This window comes from Canis aureus, chromosome 21, assembly GCF_053574225.1.
Source record: "Canis aureus isolate CA01 chromosome 21, VMU_Caureus_v.1.0, whole genome shotgun sequence".
In the NCBI taxonomy this organism is placed as follows: Eukaryota; Metazoa; Chordata; class Mammalia; order Carnivora; family Canidae; genus Canis; species Canis aureus.
The window spans coordinates 5,044,681-5,067,502 of record NC_135631.1 but is presented as its reverse complement, the minus strand read 5'-3'; the positions used below and the strand labels follow the sequence as shown (position 1 = coordinate 5,067,502).

General features: G+C 46.6%; 2 protein-coding genes and 1 long non-coding RNA gene across 12 annotated transcripts in view; 1 reads left to right on the top strand and 2 right to left on the bottom strand.

Moving 5' to 3' along the window:
- The window catches only part of BBS1 (Bardet-Biedl syndrome 1), a 26,702-nt gene extending 8,856 nt beyond the window's left edge, over positions 1-17,846 (bottom strand). The window contains exons 1-17 of one of the 5 annotated variants that reach the window (XM_077862529.1): positions 17,337-17,681; positions 16,908-16,984; positions 16,760-16,794; positions 12,939-13,211; positions 12,777-12,823; positions 12,607-12,645; positions 12,415-12,487; positions 10,340-10,471; positions 8,956-9,062; positions 7,532-7,652; positions 7,207-7,365; positions 5,931-6,000; positions 4,915-5,073; positions 2,303-2,448; positions 1,256-1,390; positions 479-565; positions 40-253 (exon numbers count right to left, since the gene is read on the bottom strand). In XM_077862529.1, the coding sequence (XP_077718655.1) occupies positions 167-253; positions 479-565; positions 1,256-1,390; positions 2,303-2,448; positions 4,915-5,073; positions 5,931-6,000; positions 7,207-7,365; positions 7,532-7,652; positions 8,956-9,062; positions 10,340-10,471; positions 12,415-12,487; positions 12,607-12,645; positions 12,777-12,823; positions 12,939-13,211; positions 16,760-16,794; positions 16,908-16,984; positions 17,337-17,383 (1,794 nt within the window). In that variant the 5' untranslated portion in view covers positions 17,384-17,681 and the 3' untranslated portion in view covers positions 40-166. Of the gene's footprint in view, positions 1-39; positions 254-478; positions 566-1,255; positions 1,391-2,302; positions 2,449-4,914; positions 5,074-5,930; positions 6,001-7,206; positions 7,366-7,531; positions 7,653-8,955; positions 9,063-10,339; positions 10,472-12,414; positions 12,488-12,606; positions 12,646-12,776; positions 12,824-12,938; positions 13,212-16,759; positions 16,795-16,907; positions 16,985-17,336 lie in introns of those variants that run through there. The other 4 variants (XM_077862530.1, XM_077862527.1, XM_077862526.1 and 1 more) reach the window with 4 other exon arrangements.
- The window catches only part of LOC144292375 (uncharacterized), a 25,428-nt gene extending 2,606 nt beyond the window's left edge, over positions 1-22,822 (top strand). The window contains exons 2-6 of one of the 2 annotated variants that reach the window (XR_013359802.1): positions 865-962; positions 12,389-16,069; positions 16,450-18,637; positions 19,658-19,756; positions 22,230-22,822. This is a non-coding gene — a long non-coding RNA (uncharacterized LOC144292375). The remainder of the gene's footprint in view (positions 1-864; positions 963-12,388; positions 16,070-16,449; positions 18,638-19,657; positions 19,757-22,229) is intronic. The other variant, XR_013359803.1, reaches the window with a different exon arrangement.
- Positions 18,064-22,822, bottom strand: part of DPP3 (dipeptidyl peptidase 3) — a 33,404-nt gene continuing 28,645 nt past the window's right edge. For all 5 annotated transcript variants that reach the window (XM_077862522.1, XM_077862521.1, XM_077862523.1 and 2 more), the window contains exons 17-18: positions 21,254-21,416; positions 18,064-18,605 (exon numbers count right to left, since the gene is read on the bottom strand). In XM_077862522.1, coding sequence (XP_077718648.1) covers positions 18,433-18,605; positions 21,254-21,416 — 336 coding nt within the window. In that variant the 3' untranslated portion in view covers positions 18,064-18,432. The remainder of the gene's footprint in view (positions 18,606-21,253; positions 21,417-22,822) is intronic.

Below are 22,822 nucleotides of genomic sequence, written 5' to 3'. Positions count from 1 at the left end.
ATAGGGTGGTTAGAAAGGAGACACTTAGGACAAGAGAAAGAAAGTGTAGCCCCAACATGCTGCTGCTCAGAGAACAGGCCTCGGGCCATTGACTGCCCAGTTCAAGATTCAGGGGCTGAATCTTCCTGGTCCTGATTCTGCAGGGGCTTCAACACCAGTCCAGGGGTCAAGCGGCTTCCAGCCCCTCGCTCACGGGCATGTTGATATGGGCACTCAGCAGGGGTGCGCTCTGGCCTTCACGAAGTACCAGCACCTATAGAGGAAGTGCCTATGGCAGTAGGAGCAGGCCGCTTTTACTCCCTGCTCCCTGCAAACACCAAGCTTGGCCTGGTCTGCACTGTTCCCAGTCACAGGCCACCAGGGCTCTGTCAGAGGGGATGGGGAGGTTGTAGACCCCAACCTGACCTGGAAGCCACCTAAGGGCCTTGCCCACCTCACTCTCACTGTCCTCCCCATGTAGTACCAGTGGGCGACCTACCTTGATAATGTCTGAGATGCCCTTGTCACTGAGACTCTCTACAAAGGTCTCCAGGGGGTAGTTGAGTCCTGGCACCAGCAAGGGGACCTAAGTTTGGGGACAAAGAGATAGGAAATCAGCCTTCGTGCCTGGACAGTGTTTGGCAGATTCCAGAGCACTCTCATGCCTGCTTTAGAGGCTGCAATAAGAAAAAAAAAAAAGAAGAAGCTGCAATCAGTGTACCCTAGCAGGGTGGGCAGGGCTGACAGGCCCATTCACAGAGCATACAGATTCATTGAGGGGAGTAGACATTCTAGGACCCCATATATGTTCAGGATTAAACCCAGAACTCCTGACTCCCAACCAAATCCCAGGGTCTTTCTCAGTTTCTGGTCTTCCCAACTTAGGATCAAATCTGGACCTGGGGGGAAACAAGTCCTTCACTGTGGAAAATTCTCCTCAGGGCAGAAGGAAGTTCCACTCCCAACACAGGCATGGCTGCGAGGTAGGATGGACTCTGGGATCCCGGCACCAACAGGCTTCTAAGAGGGGGCAAGGTGGGAACCAGACTCTTGCTGTTCTCCCAGAACCTTCTGTGTGGCTCCCCGAGACCTCTCTCAGGCTAGGAGAAAAGCAGCTGAGGCAGATCGTGTGCATTCTCCCCAGAGGTCCTTGCCATGTGCCAGCCACCTGCCAGCTCCCTCACCCTGATCTGTTCCGGCTCTGTGGGCACATCACAGAGACCAGACCCTGGCCTGGTCTTTCTCACCCCATGTCTCAGTGAAGTGGGCCCAGTACCTTGAAGAAGGCCCGGGGCAGGGCGTAGAGCACCTCGTTGTATAGGAAGCAGACCAGTAGCCCCAGGATGGGTCGGGCTGTTGAGGTGTTCTGCAGATGAAGTGTGAGCTTAAAGGTGGGGCCCAGGCCCTGAACCTGTGGAGAAAGTGGGGTGGGTAGAGAAAGCCTTTAGAACCAACAGACATAGCCACTGAGTCCAATGTGTCCTGGCCCTGTCCTCCTGCTCTCTCATCAATGTCCTCACAACACTCTTCCAACGGCTCTAATGCACTACCCTGCTCCTCAAAAGGCCCCTTGGGAGCACAGAAAGCTGGCTCCTATTTGTATGGGGATCAGCAAAGGCCCAGAGAGGGGAGGAGCTAGATGCAGGTCACTCAGCAAGTTGGTCAGAGGCAAAGCTGGCTGGGGATGTAAGCCACAACTCCCACCTATGGCCTCACCACTGTCCCTGCCATTCTTTTTGCAGGCTCTGCCTCCTGCTTACTCTCGTCCTATGGTGGTCACAGTGACTTCTTTTTCCTCCCTCCTAGCCATACTTAGTCTGCAGCCTCTTCCTGTCTCTTATCTATCCACTTCCTTTAGGGAAAGAGAAATCGGAAACCCAATTGGGTCAGACAGCATACCTCCGGGACCCATTTAGTGCTGGCCAGAGCCCAGATGACCTTGTGGTCACTTGTGTCTGAGGAGCAGGGGCTCCTCCTCCTGCGCAAGTCTCAGGACTTCCCTTCCCTATACCAGGCAGTCCTAACACCTCAGGCTGCCTGGAGTTACTGAGTGAATAGCTTTCTTCCTTGTACCATAGCTGTCAGAGTCCCTCCAGTCCTGGGAAGAAGGAGGTGTGCACAGCAAGTGCACAAGAAGAGGCAGCACAACAGAGAGGAGAGCACCTTCTTGAAGGAAGACAGAGACTTGGTCTCTGGGCTTAGGGGAGATGAGAAGTGGGCACAAGGCCTAGTGGACTCAGAATTGGCTCTGGGGCTGAGGGGCTCCTATTCACCCTTGACCTCTGCCCTCTTGGCCTTGAGGTAGCCTGATTGCCCTGCACACCTGGAAGCTTACCACAGCGTGCAGCTTGAGGGGCTCACGAGCCGTCACAGACACAGGGTTCAGGCTAGACTCGAGGGCCTGCACATAGGCACGGGCAGCCCGGAGGCGCAACAGGTAGAGGTCAGTCTGGAAAGTCCGGTGCATGGCTGAGGAGAGGGGCACAAAGAGGGCAGGTGCTGGAGGTAAAGGAAGTAGGAGGGGGCAGAGGCGGGGGAGAGGGGTGTCCTACATGGGTGGCTTGTCAGACATGCAAGACGAAGGCAAGGTCTGAGAGGGCAGGGGATGTGGGGAAACAGAACACGGAGATGCAGTAGCCCAACCTGCCAGTAACATTGGATTCTGTGGCACACACGCGGCTACCTCCTTCCTGGTCTCCTAACACCGTGCTACCTGCACACAGTCCCAGTCTCCTGGTTGGCTCCTTTGATTCTGCCTTAAGGGCCGGTGTTCCCTGGAGTCTTGTCCTCCTCCTTTGGACAGTCTATGTCCTGCCGCAGACTGTGAGCACCCCAGTGAGGAGCAACTTGGAGCTCCTGAGGGTGAGGACTCATTGCTTCCGAGTGTGCCCCACTCAGGGCCCAGCCTGTATCCACTCACAACACTGTGCGCTGCATCTCCAGCAGCTTGACACTTGGGCCTGCCTCCCACTTCTCGTTGCCTTATAGTCACCTCCCCCTGGACGTCCCATCACACCTCCAGCTCAGCGCTGAGGAAGCCCATCTCACCTCCCTGCCTCCGCCACTGCATCCCCTCCACTTGGTGACCCAGGTTCTGCCCTATTGGCTAATCATCTGCCAAGGTCTGAGGACTGTTCCTCAAAGCCATTGCCAGAGCCTGCTCCACCTTCATTCCTGCTGGGACTCTCTGTTCCAGACTCAGCATACTGGTTTGCCAGCCTGCTCTTGCTCTTTTACTTGTGTGCGGAGGCTTCTGCCACCCAGAAGTTTGATATCTTTATGTTACCCCATCTATTAATCTTTCCTTTTTGCCCTGGTACTTTTACAACTTATTTTTAACTTACCCAGAATTAATGTTTGTGCTTGGTTTGAAGTAGAGTACTAAGTATTTTTCCAGAAGCAAGTTGTCCTAATTATGCTTTTTTGGACTTTCTCTCCTTTTCCCACTAATCTAAAATGGTATCTTTAACATATACTGACCTTCCACAGAGATGAGGGTCTGTTTTTGACTTTCTAAATGTGCCTTGATTGGTGTCAGTTCCTGTAGTTGGAGCACAGCTGCCAATTCCTACAGCTGCATTCTGTAGGAATTGTAGGATCATTCTCCTGATCGGCTAAGTCACCTTGTTCCTAATCCTCACCCCCACCCGCAAATTTTACTTAGATCTACTCTTAGAATCAACTGGTCAAGTCCTCAAAATAAACCCTATTGGGATTTTCCCTGTAATGTTGTTATCTTCCTAGATTAATTTCAGAAGCTGCTAATTAATCAACAGCTTGGGAAGTCTCATCATTCATCATTCAGGTGGTCTTTTATGTCCTGGACAGCAGTTCTGGAACTTTCTTAGACTGCTATTTTCTTGTTAGGTTTATTTCTAGGGATTTTGTTGCTATTGTGAAAGGAAATTCTGCATTATATTTTCTGACTGGTTACTCTTGGTATGTATATACCAAGTAATTGATTTTTGTATATTTTATATTTGGTCACCTTACAGAACTTCCTAATTATTTTTCAAATGTTTCAATTGCTTCTGTTGGGATTCTCTAGGCTCTAATAGCTGCTAGCTCTTTTATCCTCTAATTTATCGTTTAAAAGTATAAACAAGGTCACTTTCGAAAACAGAGCTGGTTGAGTTACTGTATTTTTAACATCTTTCCCAGCCCCCACTATCTAGAATGAATCAAACATCTGTGTATTCCAGGCCCTTTTGGAACCAGCTCTCACCTACCCTGCCAGCCTCTGCTCTGCCACCCGGCCTTCTTGCACAGCACCTATGACCACATGGTGGATGTTGCTTGAATCCGGGTAGGGTCCTATGCCTCTACTCACACCTCTGCCTGAATCTCCCTTCCCTACCCCTTTCTGCTGGTGGACTTATAATCATCTCAGGGCGAAGTCCAATGTCACCTCCCTCTGAAGCTTCTCCCAGGCTCCTATGCCAACTTCCTCATTCCTATGAGCCTCACTAGAGACCTCTTCTACACCTGTCATGCAACATGAAGTTAGCAAGGTAGACTGAGCTCCTCAGGTAAGGCCTAACCTATTTCAAGGCACCTGGCACAAGGCCTGGCATAATCGCAGGTACTGAACAAATGGAAGAATGAGTGAAAAGCAAGAAACACTGAATAGGAAAAAGAAGAATGCTGGTCCAATTCTACTTCTCTTGTGAGAGTTCCAGCATCTAGAAGCAACTGTTCTCTCCTCTGCATTCAAAGAACACCTGCCCTCACCTACAGCATCTTCCACCTTGAGGCAGAGTGGACCTCCTCGGCAGTCTCTGGACTTCCAGAGGCAGGACACCTGCTTGGCTACCCAGGTCACCCAGTGCTTAGAGCACCCAGGTGGGTTCATCAATGCTCCGAAGCAGGATCACTCAGTTCTTGCTGCTTCGGAGCAACTGAGAAGGAAGAGGAAGGACCTGGTCTGAGTCTCACCGGTGCCAGCCTCCCGCTCTCGCAGTGTCTGGTCCACATAAAGCCGGGTCTTTCGGGGCACGTTGAGTTTCATGGCCTGGGCTGGTGGGGGGCCTGCCTCACCTCTTGCTTCCACAAACACTGCTGTACGCTTCAGGATCTTGATAATCAAGCCACCGCCTAGGGAAGTAGACAGACAGAAACAGATCTGTTGTCCTCAATTATACTCAACATTCCTGGTCTTTCCTCCACAAACGTTCTGCTTTAGATAGAGCCATTTCTGTCCATGTCTGTATTCCTGCCAAGATTCTGGATTTCTAGAAGGATTATAGTGTTTTTTTGTTTTTGTGGGTTTTTTTTTTTAAGCTTTTATCTTTCTATCCATGAGAGACACATAGAGAGGGGCAGAGACATAGGCAGAGGGAGAAGCTGGCTCCATGCAGGGAGCCGAATGTGGGACTCGACCCTGGGACTCCAGGATCATGCCCTGAGCCGAAGACAGAGGCTCTATAGCTGAGCCACCCAGGCATCTCTGTTTTTTTTTTTTTTTTTTTTTTTTAATTTTATTTATTTACTTATTTGACAGGGAAAGAGAGAGTGCACAAGCAGGAGGAGCAGCAGGCAGAGACAGAGGGAGAAGCAGGGTCCCCGCTGAGCAGGGAGCCTGACGTGGGGCTTGATCCCAGGACTCTGGGATCATGACCTGAGCCAAAGGTAGATACTTAACAGACTGAGCCACCTAGGCATCCCTATCTTAACAATGTCCTACCATTCATTCACTCATTCATTAGCAGTTACTTATTGACTGTGATGTTCCCTGCATTATGGCAGGTACTGAGGAGACTGGGAGAACTGGAGACACTGGCCATATGGCGCTATCAAATTGCTGATGAGCTAGCTCCAGACAGGATGTGTGTCTGTAGGCCTTGCTTTCCAAACCCAGGCCTGCCTGTGCTTCACATCCACTATTCCTTCCCAGGATCTGTGTCACCTTCGCACCTAACTCTAAAACCCTTGCCAGGTCCGAGTCCGCTCACCTCGTGTAGTCATGATGAGAGTGTTATCTTCCCGTCCATAGCGGCCAAAGCAAAGGCTGGTTACCACATCCTAGAATGGAAACACCAGAGTTTAAAGAGGAAAATATATTGGAGAGGAGAGTAAGATGGGTGGAGTGATAAGGTTGTGAGACCCCAGATATAATAAAAGAGACATGAGGTAAGACCGGGGCAATGCTGCCTCCAAAATATTCCCCTTATTTCTCATCTCCCTTCTAACGTCACTGTCATGGCCACAGTTCTAGACTAAATGTCCCAGGCTTCTGGGGGCAGTTTTCTAAAAGGCCCCCAGCCTAGTGTTTCTTCCCAGTCCGTCCTTCACACTGATGCCTTTCAAAAATACAAAAATGATCATGTCTATTTTCTGCCAAAAATTTTCCAATGGCTTTTGTCCGTCATGTTAGAACAATTCAAGGCCTTTCACATCTGACTTCAACCTGCCTTTTCTGTTCTCCTCTACCATCCCCCAATGGTCACCCCACTTGTCTTCCAATAGCCTGTAGGTGTCTGTGTGATATACTCTGAACTTTCTGTTTTCTGTTGCTGGTTGCAACCCATTAATTTAATAACTCAAACTTAGTGCTTGAGAAACTCTGGTCCATACTTATCAAACCACCTGGATTCCTTAATCAAGAATATTTGTGCCTCTCAGCCTTTGCTCATGTGTTTCCGGTCTGGAATGTTCTTCCCCCATGTAGCCGCTTGGCAAACTGTTCCAGGGCCCAGCAGAATTCTCATTTGCTTTGGGAAATGACTCGTGAATTCTACCCCCATTTATCCTTCACCACCACCCCCAGTCACCACTCTGTGCTTTGTCAGTATTTTGCTCTGCTTTAGTCTCACTTGTATTTGAATTAGCTATGTCACTGGCTGGCTGTCACCTTACATTATAAATATAAATGACCAAATGTTTAACTGGAAGACAGTATCATCTAGATTTTTAAAAATCCATCTGTGGCATGCCTGGGTGGCTCAGTCAGTTAAGCATCTGCCTTCAGCTCAGGTCATGATCTCAGGGTCCTGGGATTGAGTCCCGTGTCAGGATCCCTGCTCAGTGGGGAGTCAGCTTTTCCCTCTCCCTCTGCCTGCTTGCCCACCCTGCCCGTTGTGCTCGTGTTTGTGCGTGCTCTCTCAAATAAATAAAATCTTGAAAAAAAAAAAAATCAAAAGTCAAGGTCACCAGGAGTGGCATCAGGAGAGGCAGCTAAGAAGCCCCAGAAGGAGCCCCGGAGGGGGCAAAGAGGAGTCAGCAGCTCACCGGGGTGCGGATGACATTGAGCAGGGCCTTGTCATGGTAAATGTGGACTTCTCCATTGGCCAGCCCAGCCATGACAGCCTGCAGGCTCCGAGAACGCTGCTCCAGGAGGTTCATGGTCAGGATAGCTGCAGGCATCTGCACTGTCCACAGCTTCTTACCCTAGGAGAGAAGAGCTTCTTACACCGGGAGGGTTCAGGGCACAGCGTGGAAAGACGGGGTAGCTGGAGTTGCAGGGAAAGGGACACCAGAAGGAATAGTTTGCTAAGGGGGACCAGGGAGACATATGTGGAGGGGGTGGGGGATGATGCTTGCCCAGAAGCCACACCTTGTGGGTGAAGCCATGCAGGGTGTCTTGATTGCTGCCCACCACCAGGACCTTGTGTACCCGGACAAGACCCACAGGCTGGGCACTCAGCTCGATGCAGTACTTGGGGCGCTTGGAGTCTCTGTGGAATAAAGACACACTCTCCAAGCCCCAGAGAAACCCTCTTTCCTTCCCTGGCTGACCGTCCTCTTTCTAAGCCCCACAGACTATCCTGGAAGGAAGCTTTGGCCCAAAAGTCTATGACTGTAGTATTATTTCCACATTTACCACTTAGCCCCTGTGTGACCTTGGATAACATGAGTGTGTTTTCTTTCCGTCTCCCTGCTGCCTTTACTACAGTGATTTGTGTGATCACCTGGCATTGAACAGTTTACAGTGCATGTACCTTAGGCTAGATAAAGTGCTAGCAGTCTGAGGTAATTCAGGAATTTATCAGAAATGCATGAGAGGTCTGCTCTGTGTAAAGGCACTGTTTTGTTTCCTGGCTTCTGAATCTTAGTTTCTCTTATCTAGAAAGAAGAGGTAATTCCTGCCTACCAATCACAGGCTATGGCTCCCTTTCTTCATTACCAAGTCTGCTGATCATATCCCATCTGATGACCCATCTGAGAGCCTCCCTCTGGTCTCTGGGCCTCCTTCCAATCTACTCTCCACTTAGCAGAGTAATCTCTTAAAAATATAAATGTTTCATATCATTCTTCTGATTAAAACCCTGTAATAGTTTTCAAATCTAAAATCCTTATCATGTCCTAACAGGTCATGCATTAGCCAGGCCTGGTTCCCACATGCCTCTTTTTGCCCTCCTCCTTTCCCATCAAGCTTGAGGGGCACATGTCAGTGGCATTCCCATCTTGAATTTGCTCAAGTTTTCTCTGCCTACAACACTTCTTCCCCACTTTTCAAACAACTAGCTATTTCTTAACCTTCGACATTATCTCTACAGACAGGGATTTTCACTGATTACCCTGGACCTATTATTTTTTCCCATTGAGCTTGTATTTTTTTCCTCCAAAGCATGCAGGGACTATGTTTATATCATTTATCAACATATCAACATATCCCTGATACCTTATATAATGCTTAATACATAGCACGTATTAAGTGCTCAAAGAGATTTCTTGAATTAGATGAATGTTGTAAGGAATATCAACCTAATGCGTAAAGAAGTGTCACATACTTATAAAGCCATACAGCAAATGAGAGGCTATTTTTACTTCTTCCCATCTCTGGCTGCACTGCTCATGTGTTACAGCCACCCTGCTCAGTCTCGCACTTTGCCAGTCCCCATCACACAGCTTCCAGATGTCCCCCTACGCATGTGAGCTCAGCCTTCTCTATGAAATTCCCACCTCTTTCCATTCTCGAATACCAGCCCCAAAACCCCTGTTCCTTCTGGCCCCAGAGACCCTGGATGTGGCATATACCTTCTCAGGATGTAGATGTTTCCATTGCGGCAGGCAGCAGCAAGCCGGAACTCTACATCAAACTGGCCAGAAACCTCCAGGAAGACAGGGACGCTGGGTAGGCTCATCTGCAAAGGAGAGGCTCAAACATCCCAATTTTTCTGGCACCCGCATCCTTCTTACCTTGAAGTAACTCCTCTGAGTTGCATCCTTGTCCAAATTTCCAATCTCCTCACTCACTCACACCCTGGTCCTAGTTTAAACTTGTAACGTTTTTCTGGAGGGAAACTCAGCAATATGTAGCAAAAGCCTTTATGTCTATCCCCTTTGACTAAACTATGCCGCTTCTAGGTATACATCCTTTTTTTAAAAAAATATTTTATTTATTTATTTGAGAGAGAAAGAGAGTACAAGTAGGGTGAAGGGGCAGAGGAAGAGGGAGAAGCAGGCTCTCTGATGAGCAGGGAGCCCGATGCAGGGCCTGATTCCCTGGGATCATAACCTGAGCTGAAGGTAGACACTTAACCAAATAAGCCACCCAGGTGGCCCTCTAGGAATGCATCCAAATAATTATTAAGATGAACACACACAGATGTTTGGGCAAGGAAGTTTGCTGTAGCGATGCTGATAATAATGAAAACTGAAAACAACTTAACTATACAGTAGGTGACAAGATAAATAAATCATGGTATATTTATATAATGAATATTGTGTAGTCTTTAAAAAGGCTTATGTGGGGGAGCTAGGTTGGCTCAGTTGGTGAAGCTTGTGACTCCTGATCTTGGAGTCATAAGTTTGGGCCTCACATTGGGTGTAGAGATTGCTTAAAAAAAAATGAACTTAAATAAAGTTAAAAAAAAAAAAAAAAGGCTGGGGGCACTTCGGTGGCTCAACTGGTTAAGCATCTGACTCCTGGTTTTGGCTTAGGTCAGGATCTCAAGATTGTGAGACTGAGACCCACGTCGGGCTCCATGCTGAGTGTGGAGTCTGCTTAAGATTGTCTCTTTCCCTCTGTCCCTTCCCTGATCGTGCTCTCTTAAGAAAAAAACAAAAAAAAAGGCTGAATAGTTTTATGCAGATATGGACAGACATCAATGAGCTACTACTATGTAAAAAGAACAGGCTACATGATCCTATATCACTAAGCCATTTTTGTGAAAAATTTATTTATAAGTTATATATCTGTGTCTCAGTATGAAAATTCTGGAAAGACATGCCAAACTTTAATAGTAGACAGTGTGGGTGGTGGTATTTTTTGGACATATATTTTTTTCTTTATGCTTATCTACATTTTGTAAGTTTTTTTCTACAATGTGTATTACCAGGAACTAGGGGCAGGAGGTGCGGGGGAACAGAGGGAGGGAATGTAGCCTGGGCCTTAGCTGTGTCCAGGCCCCACACTGACCTTGGCCAAAATGGTGAAGGCCTCTGGGTCCAGCACCAGGAGCTCCTTGTTCTCAGTGCCCAGCACCAGGCAGGACACAGCATCCTCGTCAGCCAGATTCTTCTTTAAGGTGGTCATGGTGGTGATGACTGTCTGCAGGAGGACTTCAGGAGTCACCCAGGGGGATCCCCAACACCATCCCCACAGACAGCCCAAGGATACCAAAGGAGGGGAGAAAGAGGGTGAAGGAGGACGAAGAATATCAGAGATGTGACAAAAGTGTTCACTGCAACAAACCTAACTTTCTAAAAAAGAGGCTTGTTTAAGACAATTAAAAATCTCCATTTAAAAAAAAATAAAAATAAAAATAAAAATCTCCATTTGATCAAAAACCATGTAATCATTTTAAAAATCACATTTTAATGTCTTTTTTTAAAAGATTTTATTTATTTATTCATGAGAGACACAGAGAGAGAGGCGGAGACAAAAATCACATTTTAAAAGATTCAATGACAAGGAGAACACCTCTAATGTATTAAAAGAAAAAATTCTAAAAATTTTTTAAAAAAGAGAAAAAATAGGTAAAATGTTACATTAGAACAATCCTGGTTTAAAAAATATCTGGATAAAAAAACATGCTGGAAAAGCTAAACTCATAATACAAAAACTGGTTATCTCTGGACAATGAAATCACAGGTGATGTTAATGTATCTTCATTGTGCACTTCTAGAATTTCTACAGTGGGCACACGTTCCTTTTGTGATTGTGATTGGAGAGAATACAAAAGAGGATGATCCCCTTTTTATTTTTATTTTTTATTTTTTTGATCCCCTTTTTAGAAATTTCTCCTATAAAAATAATGTAGCAGGATGAAAATGTTTCTTTGGATAAAACTGCTCATTGTGTGATAATCTTTAAGACTAAAAAAGAGGAATCACTCTTCAATGCCTAGTGGAAAGAGAAAGGTTACAGAAACGTGGATAGTAATGGCTCCCAATTATATAACCATGACATATATATCTTGGAAAGATTTCCTCCCTCCTGTAAACTGCATCTTTTAAGCAATAATTAATTCACTTGATGATTTTGTAAGTACTTAAATATATTGATAACTGTGGATTTGAGTTGCTGATTGTCAGGAAAGAATAGCATTGGTCTCCGGTTAGCCAAAAGCCAAGGCATGTTCGGGTCCAGGAATTTGGCGTAATTGGCTTCACCAGGAAGTAGAGGGTTCCCATGAAGCTTGCTAAAACACAGATAGAGGCTCTGGGACTGGACTGAGGGTCAGCCTCTAGCCAGTAACCAACAGAGTTTAATGAACAGGTTCACTAATAAAACCATTAAAATTATAACTAAGAAAAATTTGAAGTGAATAAAAGGGATGAAAGGGATAAATACATTCAGATCCAATGTATCTGAATAGTTACATAAATTATAAATGAAATAATTAAGAATGAAATAATTAAGGGGCCATTAAGAATGGAGTTCTTAAAGACTATTTAAATGCTCAAAATATAGTATCACGTACTCAGGGGAAGAAAATTATAAAGCATGTTTACGAAGAAAATGTACCAAAATGGTAAGAACGAGTACCTTTGTGTAGTGAGAATAGTTATTTATATTTCTCCTTTACACTACTCTTTATTCTTTAATGAAAATATTTTATCTTTACTCTTGAGACAATAAAAATTACATAAAGTTATATAACTATATATCAATTCAGCGCTGCCACTGTTAACTGGAAACATAGAAGGCTCTACAGCTTTTGACCATAAATGTGTGGCACAGGCTGGAGAGGAAACTGCAAAGTGAAACTAGTCGGATTTGGTTGTAGACTTTACCAGTGATGTTACATTGTCTTTAAAAAAAAATTGTCAAAAAAAAAAAAAATTGTCCAGGACAGCCCGGGGGGCTCAGCGGTTTAGCGCCACCTTCGGCCCAGGGCCTGATCCTGGAGACTGGGGATGGAGTCCCACGTCAGGCTCCCTGCATGGAGCCTGCTTCTCCCTCTGTGTCTCCCATGAATAAATGAATAAAATCTTTTAAAAAATTTTTCCATATTTTTTACAGGGAAGTAAAGAGAGAAGGGGCATTACCTGCCGCTTGATGGACTTGGACTTGTGTTGGCTCACAAATGCCTCCATTTCACTCAGCTCCAGCTGTAAAAACCTGCACACACAGAGAACTGGCATCTGCATGCCCTGGGTCTACTTCCCTCCACGTGCCACTCCTGAGCTACTGCCTTCCCCCTGGAGCTTCCAGAACCCTGGCCCACCACAGGCCCTTACCTGAGTGACTGTACAGATAAAGGCACCTCTGCCTTCTCCCTGAAAGGAGAGGGGTACCATGGTAGATTTAGTGGAGGAATAGGGTGCTGGGAGTCAAATGGAGAAAGAACACTGGGATGAAGGGGAGTTAAGCAAGGGATGAAGGGCATATGGGGGAAGTGGGCTCTCACCGGATGCCTTCCAGCATCTCCTTCAGTGTCAAGGGGTCAATCCGGTCCTAGGACAGCAAGGAAAAAAGCTAAGCCTGTGAGCTCCCGAGTCAGGCAGGGAATGAGGATGGATCAGGTGGCCGCCATTTCTGTCTTCTGATTCCCATCCCCAACATCACTCACCTCCTTGACCTGGTTCCAAAGATCTTGTTCCAGGGGGTTTGGAGGCAACTGGGGCAGGGTGAACTTGAAGTAGGGCTTAAGATTCTTATATACATACACACAAGGGCCTGAGGCGAGCGCTAGAGCTGGCGTCCGGGGCTCGTGCTGCTCCATGAGGAAGGTGGCTGCAGCAGCTGGCAGTGCAGGTAACGGACTTTCAGTTAGAACCGTGGGTCCTTTGAGCACCTTCAGGCGGGGATGCTGCCCACTGGGGCCAAGGTCCCCCACCACCAGCTGTAGAAAGAGGCTGGCTTATTCCAAGCTCAAGGTCCAAAGACCCCTCCACTGACTCTCTTCTTGGGCTTAGCGTTTTTGCCAGTGCATATTCATCCACTCCCACACCAGTGCACCAAGTAGAGGGCGAGAAGACTTTGTAAATAAGGCTTGCAAGCTGTGTGACCTTGGGAAGGCTGATTAAACTTTCTGAGCTCAGTTTTCCCACCTGCAAAATGGGAATATCCACCTCATGATACTTGTAGTGAAAATCAAATGAGGTGATGAATTATGGAGCCTGGAGAGTCCTAGTGAGGAGTAGGTGGCAGATGATGTTTTCACTATTCATTCAGTAAACACTTCTTCAGAGTCTGCTCAATGCCAGGCACTATTCTAGATAGTGGACAGTGGGTGAAGTCTGGGGGTGCTAGAAACTCCTATCTGGGCCTGAGGCCTGGCTTCCAAATGGGAACAAAGCTAAGGAAGCACAAGCATCCTGCTCTGCAGACAGGAAAATCAAGCTTTCAGTCTCTCTTCCACTCTCTAATCCCTCCTCCAAGTCACTGTGGCCACCATGCAAGCTCATTTTCCATGTGAGGTTTTTTTTTTTCTTTTTTTTTTTTTTTAGATTTTATTTATTCATGAGAGACACAGGCTGAGGGAGAAGCAGGCTCCATGCAGGGAGCCCAATGTGGGACTATATCCCAGATCCTGGGATCATACCCTGGGCCAAAGGCAGATGCTCAACTGCGGAGTCCCCCAGGCGTCCCTTCCATGTGAGGTTTTCAAGGCCTCTCTGATTTGGTTTCCAGCTTGTTTTCCATCACCTCCCACCCCTGCTATGCTCCAGCCAGAGTGGGGGCTGCCATAGAACAACTGGATTCTGAGAATGTACAGTGTGCCCAGAGCTACACCAGGAACTACATTCATCCTTTCATTTAATCCTTTCAACAGTTTATGAGGTAAGTACTAGTATTAGCCCCATTTCACAGATGGGGAAGCTGTGGCTCAGAAATGTTAGGTAAAAGTCACTCAAGGAAGTGGTAGAGCTGGGACTGGAATCTAGGTTTGTCTGAACCCAAGCCAGTGTCTTAACTACTATCATATATATATGACATATTATATATGATAATATATATCTTAAGATTTTATTTATTTATTTATTCACGAGAGACAGAGACATAGGCACAGGGAGAAGCAGGCTCCATGTGGAGAACCCAATGTGGGACTGGATCCCCAGGCCCAGGATCACGCCCTGAGCCAAAGGCAGATGCTCAACCACTGAGCCACCCAGGCATCCCACGACTATTTTATATTGACTTTCACTTTCTAACTCCAAATTTACTCTTTCCAAATATGTTATATACTTCCAAGCCTCTGTGCCTCCACTTGTGCTGTTCCCTGTGCCCGGAATGTCCTCCCCCTTCTGTCTTCCATTCCTTCTTGATACATTTCACTCATCCTTCAATACCCAGTTTGCACGTTACTGCCTCCTGGTAACTCCAGGTAGCTTTCACTATTCTCTCCCGGCTGCTCCCAAAATACTTTCCATATATTCACTTTTAGCATCCACTCATTAGCTCCACAACTATTTACTGAGTACCTAATTTGTGCCAGGCACTGGGCAGATGCTGGGAATCAACAAAGCTAGGCATTAAAAAAGTTATTACACAAAAGCATCTCACATTTCACGTGTTATTGAGGCTGTGATTTCTTTATCTTTCACTGCTATAAACCCAGCGCCAAGCACACAGTATTCTGTTAATATCATGGGCAAATTAAAGCCAGTGTCTGTATCTCCTCCTGACTATGTACTGATTCATTTCTTAGTGTCTGCACAATGCCTGACACACAGTAGGGGTTCACTATACACTTGTCAAATTGCAGAATGCTTTATGGACAGGAATTTGGAGGCAAAAGTCTGCCAAATTCTGCTGAACTCTCCATAGAGAGTAGGATTCCTGGGGCACCCAGGTGCCCCAGTGGTTGGGCGTCTGCCTTTGGCTCAGGTCGTGATCCTAGGATCACGGGATGGAGTTCCGCATCAGGCTCCCAGCAGGGAGCCACTTTTCCCTCTGCCCATGTCTATACCTCTCTCTGTGTGCCTCTCATGAATAAATGAATAAAATCTTAAAAAAAGTGATACCATTCCAGAGCTATCTTTTTTTTTTTTTTTAAAGATTTTATTTATTTATTCATGAGAGACACACACACAGAGAGAGAGAGAGGCAGAGACATAGGCAGAGGGAGAAGCAGGCTCCATGCAGGGAGCCCGATGTGGGACTTGATCCTGGGTCTCCAGGATCACGCCCCGGGCTGAAGGCGGCGCTAAACCGCTGAGCCACCCGGGCTGCCCCAGAGCTATCCTCTAATGGACCAAATAGCATGCCCACTGTGGGTTCATTGCCCATGGCTGAGCAACAGTGGAACACATAACCAGGAATGCGACAGACCCAGGTATGCCACTTTTTACAAATTTACTAAGCTTACTCATTCTCTCTGAATCTATTTTCCCATTAATAAATTGGGAATAAATAATATCTATGTATATGAAAATGCTCAAAGAGGGTCTAGCCCAGAAATGGATACTCAAAAAAAAAAAAAAAAAAGAAATGGATACTCAATATAGGTTAACCTTCTTTAAGCCCAAAATATTTCTCAATCTTTTAAAAACCTGTACCTTTAATTTTTAAATTAATCCATTTATATTTTATTTCTCTTTGTTTTATTTACTTATTTTTAGAGATTTTATTTATTCATGAGAGACACACAGAGAGAGAGAGAGAGGCAGACATAGGCAGAGGGAGAAGCAGGCTCCATGCAGGTAGCCCGATGTGGGACTCGATCCCAGGACTCCAGGATCACGCTTTGAGCCGAAGGTAAACGCGCAGCCACTGAGTCACCCAGGCATCCCATCTCTTTATGTTTTATTTATTTATTTATTTATTATTTATTTATTTATTTATTTATTTATGTTTTATTTATTTTTAAATTATGTTATGTTTTAAATTAAACTTTATGTTTTAAATTAAACTTAAAATTCAACATTTTTATTATGGAAAGTTTTAGTCATATACAAAAGCAGAGAGACTCACATAATGAACCCCCAAATATCTGCCATCCAACTTCAACAATTATTGCTTCATGGCCAATATTAAAATCTGTGCCCTTTTATTTTTTTTTTTAATTTATTTTTTTTTTCTGTGCCCTTTTAAAAAACATAAAACTTCCACTTCCCTCCCTTTTACTTTCTCTCCAGGTTTCAATGCCCTACCGCCAACTAAGAGATGTACCCTTCCAGCAAGAAATTACAAATTAACAAAATTAAGAGGCTTTGTCTTAGTAGAACCCCCAGCAGCATTTCATTCTGCTTTACTTTCTGCAGTCTGTATTATGAAATCAACAGGTTCTCTTCACCATCCACGTAAAAATAAAATTTGACACTAAATGTACTTTCTCAGGGAACACATGAGTTCTAGATTATGCTGAGCTCCTTTGAAGCCATCAGGAAATCTCACTTCTGATACTACCTGGCATCTTGGTTCTTTCTGCGGGGGTGATAGGCTTACCTTGTACTCCCCATCCCCGTGCAAATCTGCCAGCGCTGGAAAACACAAAAAGGCCATGAGCCAGAGATTCACAATCCTTGAGACTTCGCTACAGAACCATTATTAGACTCCATCTCCCCAGCAGGGGTTCCCGGACCCAGAGACTCACCTAGGCAAGAGGAAAAGGTGTGGATGTTGGCCATGGGGTCGTAGTGTGCGTCCAGCCATTTCGAACTGGCCTCACTGCTGGAGAGAGAAGGGGAAAAGATGGGAGCTGAGTCCCAAGGGAGGGGAAGAGCGCTCTGCAGGAGCTAGTCTCTGGGAGGGAGGTGTGTAGGGACCTCTGAAATGGGGGTACAGACGTCTGGGGCCAAGTCCAGGCTCCATCACAGGCTCACCGAGGGACCTCGAATCATTCACATGCGCACGTCCATTCACTCTGCGTTTCAGTTTCCCTATTTGATTTGCGCCTCAGTTTCCCTAAGATTCCTTCAAGGACGCCAGCGCTTTCTGAGAACCTAGGAGCCCAGATCCCGGGGCCCAAGACCCCTTCTCTACATCTGTAAGAAAGGAGGTCTCGAAAATCCCCGGGCTTCACCTCTCAGCTCTGCCGCTGTCGGAATCCGACGAAGACGCAGCAGCCATCTTCTCAGGCGTCACCTTGGCAACCGGCTGCGGCCAGCCGCCGCGCAACGTTGAAAAGTGCTCGGGCTCTGGAAGGGCGCGTACAAAGGTTCCGGGCGCTCAGCTTTCCGGCCCCGGGGTTACCCAGCAGGATATGCTGGCCTGTTAGTTGGGTTCCTGCCTGCTGAGGCGCAGTTCCTCATCTCAACTGGTATGATTTATTTTTTGCTCCTTCCCAGCCGGAACTTCCTGGCTTTGCAATTTCTGGATTATTGGCAGGACCCTCTGGCCTGGAGAGCAGCCTTTCAGTGCTTCTGAGCAGTGAAACTGACTCCACTACACCCTCCTCCTCCTCGTGGTTAATCCGGTTGAAAAGGGGCTATGTCCTTCTAGAGGGCTGCGCTCAGAGAAACAAAACATAGTGTTAAGAGATTAAATCCTAGGATTGACTGAAATTGAGTTTCCAGTTTTTAGGTTCCTGGAATATTTTTAAATACAGGATAATGCCACAAAGGAGAACTGCAGAAAGTGTGCTATGCTCCTCCTCATGGCTGTGTATCATTTAGAAGTGTTATCAAAACCCTGTTGTGGAGGGGAACCTAAACTGACATTCTTCCCTTCCGCAGGCCTTGATCCCTTTGCCCTGCTGGGAGCAAATGAGAAGCAAGGCAAAAATCAAAGATTCACACAAATTCCAAAGATGGTGGTTGTTTCTAATGTTTATTTTTCTGGTTATAAAAGTAATGAAGAGCACTGGATTGGGAGAGGTTTTAAGTCCTGTAGCATTTAGACAGTCAGTTCTCAGAACTTCCATTCCCTTATCTGGGAAGCAGCATAAGGAGCCCGGCCTTGCCCACTCTTTCCAAGGGCAGTGCAGATCAAATGAGATAACACAGGAGAAGCACTCGGTAAACTGGCAAGTGCCGACAAATGGAAGGGGTTAGTGTCACCACCCTTGGCTGAGGTAGCACCAAGGTGCGAGCTCCTGCTCCTCCCCTAGCACACAAATGAAAGGGGGGTCACTTGCAACCCCGGTTTGGTGGAGTTGGGGGAGGAGCTGCATAAATCTCTCAAGCCTGGTCGGATGAGGCCTCATTGGGGCACTTCCAGAACCGGGCATCGGCTGTGGCCAGCTGAGTGAGGACCTCCTCCAACTCGGGCCCATCCTCTGGGAAGCGCTCGGAGAAGGATCGGATGAGGCCAGCAGCAGAGGCCTCATACTCGAGAAGCTGTACTTCTGAGTCTGGAGAGGAGAAGGAAAAAAAACATCAGCAGGTAAAGGTCTTAATAGGAAGCAGATAATCACAATCATAATCATAGGAGCAGGTAGTCTTCCTGAGCTCTTACCATGTGCCAAAAATTGTGCTCAGTGTCTTCTTATCTAATTTAATCTCTACAATAACCTGATGAGGAAGGGAGCATTAAAGAGGGAGTATTCAATGAATTGTTGCATTCATTCATTCACTTACTAAGTGTATACTCTGGTGCCATGTTAGGTTAAATAGACAGTCCTTGGCCTCCAGGAGCGTACAGTCCAGCAATTGTTTCATCTCTGACTACTGTGGGACCTTGGACAAGTTTCACAACCTGTCCAAGCCTCATTTTCCTCACCTATAAAGTGGGGGTGAGCACAGGGCTTCTTCTTTCAAGAAGCTACAGTGATTAAATACAATAATGCATCGAATGAATGCTCAATAAGTGCTAGCTATCACTAGCATCATTATCTTGAGCACCCAGCAGAACTAAAGGGGCACCCATTTAACTCATGGGCTGTTCTGAGGGTCCCCTGAGTCCTCATGGGAAGCGTTTCCCTCCGACATACTTTCACTGTTCCACCCACTCATAGAGCCTTGTCATGCTTTGTGGCACTGTGGGGTGTATGTAGCTAAGAGCACAGGCTTTGGGTTCAGACAGCACATGTTTAAATCCTGGTTCTGCCACCCACTAACTGTTGACCGCAGGCAAATACACAGCCCCTCAATGTCTCAGTTTCCAGTTGAAAAATGAAACAATAACTTCCCCATGGGGCTGTTGGGAGTTAATCCATTGAAAGTTTTTACCCAGTGACTGGCACATGGAAGTCCTCCAAAGTTACTCACCATCATCATCATCACCAACACCACCATCACCACCATCCCTTTGAAAATCCCACTTGGTCTTCAGGCTTAGTTTAACTACTTCCTCCCCAGATTCCCTCAAAGGTGAATGTGATCTTCCCTTCTCTAAGTGTTCAGACACCGTTTGGCCCCCTTGGGCGCTTATTAACACTCCCTGGGTGTGATCATTCCTCTCTAGGTCTTATTCCTAATGGACTGTGAACTACTTGAGGCAAGGGCCTGGGTCTGATTCATCTCTCCATCCCCAAGAGCCACAACGGGCTGGACAATCAAAATGGTAATGTAATGAGCACTTACTCCGTGTCTGGCATGATTTGTCTATTACTCATCTGACATGCATTGAGCAGCTCCTGTGTGCCAGATTCTATGCTAGCTACTTGCTGGGGATGTGCTATTCCTGCTGATATGAAGTATGGCATATAGGAAAATAGTAGAGTGATAGTGCATGAAGGGATTGCTTTAGGTTGAGGGGTCTTTAACAGAGACCAGAATGATAGGAAGGACCAACCACAGACTGTGCCCAGCAGAGGAAACAGTGAGTGCAAAGGCTATGGGAGGGGAGTGAGCTCAGGGGGTTGGAACGTAAAGGCGATGAGCCCCGGGAGCCAGTGAGCCAGGAAGAGGGGTCTCTGAGGCCTTCCAGGGGTCAGGGTCTCAAACCCCCTGAAGCCTCTGAAGTGCAGTGTAAAGAGTTGGAAATAAGCCTCTTAAATGTGTCTTCCTCACCAGGCGGAGTAATTATTTCATTTAACTTTCACAACTGCTTGTGACTATGGGAGTGAGGAGCACTCTTAATCTGACTCTAGGCTCCTCCAGTAAAGAGCTGTAAGCTCTGTACCTCAGTTTTCTTAACTGCAAGATGTAAACTGTAACTACTTCATTGGCTTATGGTGAGGATTTATTTTTATTTTTTTGAAATATGCTCTGTGCCCAGTGTGGTGCTTGAACTCATGACCCCAAAGTCAAGAGTCACATGCTCCACTGACTGAGCCTGTTAGCCATCACTGTGGTGAGGATTTAAAGAGTTAATCCATGGAAAGCAGTAAGAGCTTGAAGGAAGTACCCAATTCAGGTTTGCTACAGCATCAGCACACAATCAACACTGGCTTTATGGATGAAGACAAGGTCACAGAGCTGCTCTGAACCTCACACTATGGTGCACCTCTGCTTAGGTGCCTCAGGTGACAGGAGTCAGGAAAGATGGATTAAGAGGTAAGAGGAAATGCAGCAGGATGCTGGGCCCCCAAGGGCCCCCAATACAATAGGTGCAGTGCAGACAGGGTCAAGGCTTTTGGAAACAGAATCATCACTTGAGAAGGAAGAGGGCCCATGGGCCTGCTGATCGCTCTCCTGGGCTCTGTGGAGTCACATTGTCCCTTGGGTTCCACCAGCCCATTGGGTCCAATTCATGCCTGCCCCTCACCTCGTCCCCAGGTAACGACAGGCCTGATTCTTTTTTTTTTTTTTTTTTTACGACAGGCCTGATTCTTCAGGATCATGCCTGGTTTCTCCAAGAGCCTGGGGTCTGTTTGTTCCACTAGCCCCTGCTCTGCTGACCTTCCACAAACCTCCAGTTGCTATCTTATAAGCAGCATAGCCCTGCATGTGTGGGGTGGTGGTGGTAGATGCCAAGGTTCAGACCTAGGGTTTGGCATGGGGAGGACTGGGTGAATGAGGGAAAGAGGCAGGAGTCACCTCAGGTAGCCTTGCCTGAGCCCAGGGATGGGTTCCAGGCCTCCTTTTGTAAATCAAAGGGGGCTGGGGAGTCCATTACCTTCAAGGCGAGTGTTGGGCTGAACGATGAGCTTCCGAGACTCCTTGCGGAGCAGCACTGTGTCCCTAAGGGTGAGGAAGCACTCAGGGGATGCATCAGTGACCGCTGCATACCCCTCATACAGAGCCCGGCCTCCGGCCACATCTCCTGTGGACTTCAACACCTGTGGGAAGGCAAAAAGAATTAGTGCCTATGACAGGCAACTCCCTGCATCCATGGGGCTTTGCCAGGGGCCACAGCCAACTGTGCCCACCCTGGATGGTATCTGCTGTCTCATGGTATTACCACTTGTGCCCAGTAAAGTGAAGCTAATGTTTCTCATTTGGTTGTCTCATTTGAGCTGCAGACAGAGAAAGCATTATCATCTTCCTCTTAAAAAAAAAAAAAGCATATTACATATACAAAATATATAGTATATTAGGTTATAATATATAGGTTATAAAAAGTGATACATTGATTATTTAAAAAAAACAAGATGCCCATACAACCAGCACCCAGCTTAAGAGTTAGTTCCCTCCCTTTTTTTCAATTAAAACTTAAAAAAAAAAAAGGGGATGCCCAGGTGGCTCAGCAGTTGAGTGTCTGCTTTTGGCTCTGGGTGTGATCCTGGAATCCTGGGATGGAGTTCCATGTCAGGCTTCCTACATGGAACCTGCTTCTCCTTCTGCCTATATCTCTGCCTCTCTCCGTGTGTCTCTCATGAATAAATAAAATCTTTAAAAATAAATAAATAGGGATTCCTGGGTGGCGCAGTGGTTTAGCGCCTGCCTTTGGCCCAGGGCACGATCCTGGAGACCCGGGATCGAATCCCACATCGGGCTCCCGGTGCATGGAGCCTGCTTCTCCCTCTGCCTGTGTCTCTGCTGTTCTCTCTCTGTGTGACTATCATGAATAAATAAATAAAATCTTTTAAAAAAATAAAAATAAAATAAAAATAAATAAATAAAATAAAAATTAAAAATTTTTTTTTAATTAGGTAAGTTCCATGCCCAGTGTGGGGCTTGAACTCATGGCTGTGACATCAAGAGTTGTATGGTCTACTGATGGAGCCAGCCAGGCGTCCCAAGGATTTCCTGTCTGAGGCAATAATCTTTGATTCTGGGCTTATTATTCCCTTATGTTCCCTGAATTCTGCTCTCGACCAGGTTATTTTAACTTTTGCTCGTGTCCTGTGATTTGCTTTTTCTGCTTGAGTTATGTGTGAGATTCATCTGTGTTCGTGCATGCAGTTCACCCTTCTCACTGCTGTCCACTATTCCACTCATAAACACCACAGGTGAATCTCTTCCCATGTGAATGGGCAACTTGTGCTGTCTAGCCCTCAGCACCCTGTGGACACCTTGGGCACCTCCTGATGAACAGAATGAACAGGTGCAGGTTTCTCTGGGAGAGTCAGTGGTCTAGAGGTCAAGTGAACGCTCCACCTTAGACGAGCCCACATTGTTCTCCAAAGTTGCTGTACCAGGTGTTGCTCCCAGAAGCAGTGGCTGGCAGTCCTGCCTGCTCTGTATACCAGGCTGGTGTTGGCAGCTTCTCATTTTTGCCAAGCTGGTGGGTATAAAGCTCATG